Source organism: Parus major, chromosome 11 (assembly GCF_001522545.3).
Source record: "Parus major isolate Abel chromosome 11, Parus_major1.1, whole genome shotgun sequence".
Taxonomy (NCBI): domain Eukaryota; kingdom Metazoa; phylum Chordata; class Aves; order Passeriformes; family Paridae; genus Parus; species Parus major.
In genome coordinates, this window is record NC_031780.1 from 8,948,478 (window position 1) to 8,958,303 (window position 9,826).

At 36.7% G+C, this 9,826-nt stretch overlaps 1 protein-coding gene across 1 annotated transcript; it reads left to right on the forward strand.

Annotated features, from left to right (window-relative positions):
- Positions 1 to 6,816: 6,816 nt before the first annotated feature.
- On the forward strand, positions 6,817 to 9,574 carry LOC107209754 (leukotriene B4 receptor 1-like). Its single transcript, XM_015639767.3, has one exon. The coding sequence runs from the start codon at positions 7,205 to 7,207 to the stop codon at positions 8,213 to 8,215; it is 1,011 nt and encodes a 336-aa protein (XP_015495253.1). The 5' UTR covers positions 6,817 to 7,204; the 3' UTR covers positions 8,216 to 9,574.
- Positions 9,575 to 9,826: the final 252 nt, after the last annotated feature.

Here is a 9,826-nt window from a genome sequence, read left to right on the forward strand (position 1 = left end):
CGATTACAAGCCAAAGAAGCAGTAAAAAATGGGTACTGCTATCATGTGACATGAAAACAAATTTTCTGCTGAAAGCAAGAAATACATGAGCGTTCCTGCAAAAGGTTATACCATTATGAGGCAATTTCAACTCTTCTACTTGGACCTCATTCTAACATGTGAAAATGGTTCTGCTGTGTTTGTGTGCAGCAAAGATACACTGATTAGCTGCAGAAGGCAGTTCACTCAAAGCTGCTCTCTAACTCTGTTTTATTGGATATTTCTTCATTTTGGGAATCTGCTAGACAGTACTGATGCTTTTCTGTTGTATTTACATAAGATTCTTGTTCTCAGATAACACAGAAAGACTAATAGTGTTTAATATGTGAGTTCTTTATGAACATATGGGTAAAATCTGGATTTATATCCTTTACAGTTGTCATCTTAATATCTCTACAAACTTTTATAGAAGTTAGTATTACATGATGACAACAATCTAGCCAATCTCTTAAATAATAAATTGAACTTAACACTGTTCAAAACCTTAGTCAGTGGACTAGAACATGGACAAAGTTTGTGACTGGATCTGTGATTTGTTGTGACAAGGGGAAACTCTAGTAATTTGATCAATAGATACTCATCAGCAGTGTGTGCCAAGAGTCTTAACCATGTTTTCCGTGCTATGTTGTCTGTTTTTCACTCACTAAAAGGTCCCATAATGTGCCAAAAAAACAACCCTGTGTATCAGGGTGTATTGCACATAGCAAACACTTTGCTGGGCCAACATGAAGTACATGCAGCTAACCCTGAGTACAGCCAGGGCAGCAGAGCTTCGGTGAGAGCTTCAATGATACCATGGTCAGATACCACAGGCCTTGGTGAATAGTCACAAACTCAAAAGACAGGAAAACAACAACCATGAGAGAAAGAGGAGTCACACATTTGCTGTATCAGAAAAGAAGAGGTGCTAAAGAGATACCATTCAATACCAGGAGTATTAGATGCTTCCCACACAGCAAGGCATAACAGGACACAAAGCTACCTAGAAAAATGTAACAGATGCAATTAAAGCTGCCTTTCATACATCACCAAATAATGGCAATTTTAGATTATACTTGACTTCTAGTGTTTTAAGCACAAAACAGGACACACAGCAGAGATACAAAGCTCTACCAGTCAGGGGATAACCTATGGTTTAAGGATTACAAGGTAATTGCATCACATGAGGATTTCTATGATTGTGAAGCATCTGGAGTATATGAAGGAAGAATTACACAGTGACCTTTGGAACAAAGTCTTCTAAATCTTAGAGCACAGACTGGCATTGAGAAAGACAAAAGCTAATTATTATTTTTGTGGTTTGAATGTAAACTAAACTAATCTCCAATTAGAAAAAAGAAAAAAAAATAAAGACATGTTTGAGTGCAGTATGCACTGCAGCACTGTTACACTGCAGCAGGGTGAGACAAACAGGCTGGAGATGAGGGAACTTTGACTGCTGTGTGTCTTGATTTCTTTAATTTTCCCTCATCAGCACACCGTGGTTTAATTGAACTACTGAATTTCAGAACTAGCCTGTTCCTCTGTCTGAAAGAAACATAAAAGACTAGAATGAAGAGACAATGAGAAGGATGAAGGGATGATGAAAAGCATGGGAGATTTCTATACAGGGTGTAGGAAGGTGTGGAAGTGTATTCCTGTATGTAAAAACTCTTCAGTCTGTAACTAAGAAATGACTGACAGATGTAGGGTTTAATCAAGGAAGGACTGTGGAAAGGATGAACATAGATGTGCTGTTCACTGTTTTTCCAGCATGAACTGTGGGGAGCCAGCTGGAGCCAACAGAAGAACAGCAAACAAACAAAAGGAGATGCTTCTTCACACAGATTGGATCAAAGCTGCAGTGCTAAAAGTTCACTTGAGTTCAAAAAGAGGCTTAGGAAGTCTACAGAACAAATGTCCACAAAGCTTTATTAAACATATAGAAACCACCCCTGATCCAAGAAACTCCTCACCCATAATTGACTGATTGCCAGAGATTGTGTAGGACAAGTACAGACACACATGGCTTGTTCTTACATTCTTCTCTAAACACCTGCTTGTGGCTGCTACCAGAGACAAGATACAGGGCTAAAAGTACTTTTTGATCTGACTCAACACTACAGCATAAGTCTGCCTAAAACCATATCATATTATTAGGCTCAAGGGTCAAATATAGGAAATGTATGACATCAGATGATTTTACAGCCTATTAGCTTTACAGTCTATTAAATTCCATAAATAGTTACATGTTTTAAGAAAACGGTGCTACCACTTTCTTCCAGTGAAAACGCTTCATTTAATGGAGAAGTTATCATTGTTCATAGTCACTTCTAATATATAAAAGTTCTACAGAAGCAAGAGCTCACATTACAGAATGATGAAACATTACCTGTGCATGAAGTTTGCATATCTTACACTTTTTCCATACAGTATATTATGTTTTTACCAAATAGCTGTTAGTGTCTGTATAGCATCTTAGAATGAATCCTGACTACTTTTTGTTTCAGATTAAAAATGTTTGGATGAGACTGTTCCGAAGAGCAGTGTGGCACAGGGTGCTGGTTTCTCTGGCTATGGAGAACAGAATGTCAGGTATGCTAATTACTGAGTGACTGAGCACACAGGCATTCCTAGCACACAGTGGTGTCTGCTACAGAGCAGAAGAAAGATCTTTGTACTCCCCATGAAATCAGTACGGTCTGCTAATTTCAGCCCAGTTATCAAGCCTGCTGACATAAGGCCACAAAATCAAGACTTCATGTCACACTGGGACCAAACTTAAGGCATGTGTAATAAAGGAATTAAATAAGTCTTGAAAGGTGCTCAAATCTGCTGGACAAGGTTGTTTCACAACCCAAGAGATCACAGTTTGATCTGCTTTTCAAAGAGAACACACAAATGGAAACGACAAGGAAGGACCAATTGTTAATATAATTACAAAACTTTCCAAACATTTTTCCTTCAGAGGCATAGAAAAGGAAATTTATTTATTAAAATTAATGTTATTTTTTGTCTCAGAGGGAGCTGTCCTTGCCAGAGCAGTTAAAACAGAATGTATCACTGGAAGTGGATATGTATCAAAACAGAACTGAGAAAGCTAAAAATGCAAGTATTTAGGAAATAATGTGATGTAAAAGACACAGAAAGACGTTGTGATTTTTCTCCATAATTTTATTGAAGTTTTAGTCACAATCACCCAACCTTATTATGCAAAAGAGTCATTTCAGTAGAGACCCATAGTATTGAATGCCGTGCGCTCCGTGCAGAGAAAGGCAACACCTCCGGGCCTGCAGGCTGAGCCAAAAACCAAGGGATGGTTTCCTAGTGCCTCCCTGTGTTGCAAACACAGTAGTGCACGGACAGCCCTTCCACCTGGGCAGAACAGCTGCTGTCTGGGGCTGCTGCTCAGGCACTGTACAGTATCTGTTTGTGGGTTTTTAATCTCAGATCCTCCACTACAACATGCTCTGCTAAACACTTTCATTCATCACGGCTGAATAACAAAAAGAGACATTGATCCTATAGCAAAATAATATTTACTTGCAATCCCAGTAAACAAGGTAGAAATTCCAGTAGGTTTGGCTAAACAGTTAAAAAAAATAATGAAGTAATGTTTGGCAGCAAATCATTCAAGCAGTATTTGTCATCTGTAAATTATTACTCAAAAGGAAGAGCATGTAAACGGTGTGTTTGATTTACCCAGCAGCAAACTCGGTGCCAGACATACCTGTATCCTTAAGGAGTTTGGCTAGCAACAGTTTGTGTTCAAGTAGCTACTTTGTAGTAGCTGATTCACAACGGGCCAGTCTTGCCTTAAATTGTAACCAATTTATTGTCCCAAACTTGTACTGTAACAGGACACTAAAACTGTACATATCCATAATGTCAAGAAAAGGTGTGTATAAATTTTTCCATCATCTCTGCATAATTGTTATTCCTATTCCTGCTTACAGTCAGAATTATCAATACAGTTCTCCACTATTTTAATAACACCTCTAATCTAATGCACTTGGTATGTCCTTACAAGGGAAATATTTCTCTGTGGTTTTCACCATGGGAACGTTCTGATTGTCAGTGATCAGTCTGCTGGGGCAAGAAAGGTTTTGAAGCATTTTGATGTGAAACTCTGTTTCTCTGAATAAATGTTCAAAAGCTAGAAATATCAATTACAATTTACATTAGTGATGTTTGAAAATGCTCAGTGGTAGTGTAAATTACAGAACATCCACCAGAGGGAAGATCTTGCATTCATTTAGAGTAAAATAAATAATTTGAAGGATGAGAGAAACACACACCTGATATTTAAGGCAAAGCAAATACTGTTTAAAGTGTTTCATAGCAGTAGAATGGACTTTCTGAGCTTGGCAAGTTTTCAGAAGTTATTTGCCAATCTAAAAGTAACAGACTTACAGAAAGTTTCCTGTATTGATCGCTGACTTATTGCATTACATATAATATACATGCAACACAAAAAACTAAAAGTTGCTTGGTTTTTTAACTTACAGATGCAGCATAATTTCACTGCTGTGATGAAGTAGACCAGAGCTTCTGTCGTCTGAAGTCCAAATGCATTCATACATTAAAGCCCACCCACATGTGGTCACTAGAGTGAGTAAAATACTGAAATGTTTAGACACTGTTGTTTTTAGCAGTTATTGACTACACTATATTGCTCCCCTGTTAATGGAAATATTTGCTAAATTGTCCATAAAGTTTGTGTACTACTAATTTAAATTCGATAAATAACAGTCAGACACTTTTAGAGAATATTAAAGACAGCTTACAGTCTGAAGGTTTCATAGTGATCCAGCAGCTACATAGAGCTGCTCAGAAACATGCTCTTGAGCTAACGTTAACTCTAATGTCTGAGATATTTAATTTAATAGCCTGACTTCAGAGTCTTACTCAAGGAAATCTTAACAGTTCAACACTTCTCTGGGACTCTTCTGAAACAGAAATTCCAGATTATGGCTGCAATTCAGAGATCAATTTGTTTTCTTGTTTAAATGAAAGACACAGGCAGAGGCCATCTGGCAAGCAAACTTCAACTCAAGTGGAGAAACATATTTCTGGAAAATGTAAGGCCAGATGCTTCAAAAGTTCAACCACATCCATACCCTACTGGATTACAACTATACTTATACCAATGGCTGTTCACACAACTGCTCTTTTCCACCAGAAGTTTTACCAAAAAAATCCTACAGAGATGTCACACAATGGTACAGAACATGCAGGTCGTTTTAGAGATCCTTGATAGAATGAGGACTGGGCACAAGATTGTAGCTACAATAAGAGCTTTATTATGACATAAAAAATTCACTTTTCAGCATACCTTATTGTTACCTACAATTTCTAGGACTTAGTGTATCTTACTACTACACAGGATTTTTAGCAATTATCCCAGCTTTCAGTAAAGCAGAATTTCTAGTAATCAGTGTAGCTTTCTTTACTATCTAGAGTCTTTGGTTATGTAGGCTTTTAGTCACCTGAGCCCTCTGCAATTGAGGTCAAAGTCTTGATAATCAGTGTGTGACACAACAATCATAATCTAGATTGACTTTACTTAAAGAACCGGCCAGTCCCTGCAGCACTGGGTAACAAGAGATTCCGAGTATCTATCCTAGATTATCTTTTACCAATAAAAATCTACAATTTTGTTCAATCTAGATATGCCACTGGCAACAAACTAAAAATAGTCTATGAAGGTACTTCTGGAGAAATAATGTGTGTAAATGTGATTTCAATAGAAGAAGAGATACTGCCCAGCACTTCCTCCCATTAGTTTTTATAAGTTGTTTTCAGAAATTCCCTTCAGAATACAAACAACTTGTTTCATGTTTTTCCTTACCTGATATTCATTAAATATACTTAAAAATGAAAGGAACTGGAATCATGTATCAGAATAAATCCCAATTAAAAGCTGTATTACACAAATAGTATTTTGAAGATATAATACTTAACTTCAGTGGGGTTATTCTGGATTTGCTTTTGATCTCATTATACTCTTATGGGAGCAAAACCGGCTAAGCTGCTTTGGGGGTGCTGATGCTACAATCCTTTTTCTATGGTGAAAAATACTTTTTGACTAAATACTATGCACTACATTTGCCAGGTTTGTAAAATTAGGGAAATAATTTGTATCACGTTCTTAAATTTAAGAAAGCTCTAAAGCTTCTGTGAACTTTTTTTTTGGTAAATACCCTTCCAGTTCCACTTCTTGAATATTTCTGTCGGCTTTGCTGTTCTAGTTCCTCCTTTAATATTTTAGAAATGAACTTCAAAACTTGTTTTGAAATCAGGATAACAAAATAGTTTCATACTCTTTGGCCAAACTCAGAAGAATTTAGGATTTCAGTACTACACTAACTACCAAGTTTTCTAGAAAAAATCATAAAAGTCATAGCCCATTGCTGGCACAGCAGGACAGTAAAGTAATCATGTATTTTCTCTCTGACATGAAGCATTTGCTCCTTTAACTCTACATCCAGACTGAATATTCTGATGGTTATTTTTTTGTAAAGAACTGCAATTTCCCAGAGAATTAGAAACACAGCTCCAATCCACTTTATTGTACCAGTACAGTACAGAGTTGACTTCCCTTATGCCAAGGTATTTCTAAAATATAATTGACAGTTTTCTACTGAATTAAAAAAGAGGACATGAAGGTAGAAAGCACAGTTCTTTGTGCTTTAAAATTCATGTCAAATATATAATGGACATTTGTAGTTTACCTGCCACCCTGCTTTTTTGGTTTTTATAAAATGAAGTACCAAGCTATTCATAGGAGCAAGAATAGAATAGCAGAAAATAGTTTCTTTCTCCCCACAGCTGTTGATTAAATCAGTAACATCAAAAGAGCAGCAAGTTTCCTTAAATAGGGGCACTTTAGAAAGACCACCAATATGCCATAAAATTTGCTGAAGCGCAATGGATGTATAACTAACAGCAAAGTCAGGTCCCACACTTTTTTTACTTTTGCTTTGTATGCAAAAATACCCATCCTCTTAAACAACAGGAACTGCCATATGTGGTCAGATGTCTGTAAGTGTGAGCATGAGGATGTGAGCTCATAGTCTGTATTAGCCTTCAGAACATCAGTTAGAGGAGAACTTTTAAGTAGTTCACCAACACCTGCAGAATAAAAGCAGAGCATAGAGCAACCGGGAACGGAAGAATTTCCAGAATGAGTGAAGCTGAGGAAAGCAGTGGCAGCTCAACATGGAATATTGTGAGGCCAGTAGTCTGCATAATACTGGGCTTGTCATTTATAATTGGCACCCCTGGAAACTGCATAGTCATCTGGACTGTTTGTACAAAAATGAAGAAAGTATCTCTTTCAGTCCTGCTGATCTTGAACCTGGCCATTGCTGATGTCCTTGTACTGATCACTTTACCAATTTGGATTTACTCTTTTGCTGACTCATGGGTTTTTGGAGTAATTTTCTGCAAAGTGCTGGTTTTCATTATTTACTGCAGTATGTATGCCAGTATATTTCTGATTACAGCACTTAGCTTGGAGCGGCTACTGGCTGTGTTTTATCCTTTCACAATTCAAACATACAGAAGAAAAGAAAAAATTTCTTTGATTTTGTTCCTCGTTTGGTTCCTGTCTATTGCCTTTGGCATTTCTGTCATCCCGTTTCAAGAGACAGAAGAAACGAACGGTCAACTTCTATGCACGTGTCGCAACTACTCTTCTAATAGACAGAAAGTGTCGTATCTTCTGCTGGAGACCCTTGCAGGTTTTGCAATCCCTTTCTTAATTATTTGCACTTGTTATGTGTGTGTTGCAAGAAGGATAAGCAGAATGACTTACCAATCCAAGCAGCGATCGGAACGTCTCATTGCCAGTATTGTGGTGGCTTTCATTCTGTGCTGGTTCCCTCACCATCTCTTTAACATTCTGGATGTTATTTCAATTGAAATAGAGCTCTCTAATGAGGAGATGTCTTTGGCACTGGAAGAAATCGTAGACAAAGGAGTGTACATCTCTGGAGCACTTGTATTCATCAGTAGCTGTATTAACCCTCTGCTTTATGCTTTTGCTGCACGAAGATTTCAGAACCACCTGAGGTTTGCCAAGATATCAAAACTGTTTGAACAGATCAGTCAGACTGTAACAGAGGAAGACAAGAAAAGAAGTCTGGCTGTAACCAAACATGAAGAACCTCTAGGAGGCACAGAAAATCTCTAACAAGGAACTGAGTGAATAATCTGTGTCATTGCTTCAGCAGTCCTTTCTCCCCGCTCTCAGTTCCATTTACTGAGTGGTCCAGGGAAAGCTGGAGAGAAGGAAAAGCTTTTTGGGTTTTTTTCTTCTTATAAGAATTGACATTAGCAAACTTGTTCAGTACATAGGTTAACATTCACATCATGAAATGAGCACTATTTCACTGTTGCTGAGAACCTCAGCAAGGTGGCTAAATGCTCACATTGTAAGGAATACAGCATTTTTACTTTCCATCAAACTTATTTCTGACTTCTGAAAAGTCTGCATGCAAAAAACAGTAAAGAACTGCATATGGAAAAGAGAGACTTTGAAATCTTAAAACTAAGTTTTTCTTCAGGAAATAATTTGTTACATGTTCAAAAATCCTTTTACAATCTAAAGTTTTAAGAAGTTAAATTCTTTATATGGGTAAGAATGATTTTAAAGTGTAATAATGACACAAAACTCTTCTGGGTCAATGGAAAATTTAAAGCTATTTTTATTCATTGCTTTATTTAGGTTTGAACTTAATAAGAGTTGTTTACACAATCAAGCTCATTTACTGCATTATCTTGGGGTAGTGGGTATGAACAAGTCAAATGTGGAGTGCGACACCCAGAAGCAGCAAGAGGTATGAGAACTGTGTTGTATGGCAAACATCACTGCAGACTGTATGCTACATTTGATGGCAAACACATTGCATACTTCAATGGCAATTTGATGTATTAAATATATATACTTCTAGTATCCTCAAAAATTTTGATTCAAAGAAATTAGGCTTCCAAGATGTCTATTGAACTGGGGAAGAATCAGATCAGTTTCAGGTGAGGAGGAAGGAGAGATCCTTTTTATTATTTTTGATGTGTAAGAAAATTATGGTAGTAGTACAAAGTCTCTCATATCATAAGAACTTCACCTTGCAAATAAAAGCTCTTATAAAATCATGGACTTTGCCATAAGAAACCAATAAAATTAGCATTTGCAAGGGCTTTAATTTTGTGAATGCATGTAAACTCACTGTGAAAAATTTCATGGCATCAAGTGTTTGCTTTTGAAGTTTTATTTATTTCAATTGTACTTAACATTTTTTATACTTGCTTTGTAAATTCTTAAGTCAATAATTTGTAATAAGATCAAGATTACTACTGATTATGAAGCATATTGTGATTTCACATTCCTTGTTCTGAACAGCTGCTAAATCGCTACATTACTCATCTTTACAAAGAAATTACAAATACTAACCATAAATTAATTTTTGAAGTCTGATTGTGTCACAGTGAAGGGTATGTGAGTTGTATTAATTTAGCTTGTAAACTGAAATAAACATGGGAACTAAAATCCTTAGCTGATAATGGAAGAATATTTCTCTAAACTTGCATATGTGTTTGTTATTCCTGCTTCTTATCAGAAAGCATTTTTTCTCCTGAATAGGAGAAAAGTCCACAGCACAGAAGGTTTTCCTTCAATAGGACTCCTTCACTGAAATTAAAGAAAACTTTAGCAAGATCTTGTTTGCAGCAAGTAGTAAGCAACAGATGAAAACTTTTAGACTTTACCCCATCCTTTTCCAACCAGTCTTTTTCACCCCTCTAATGG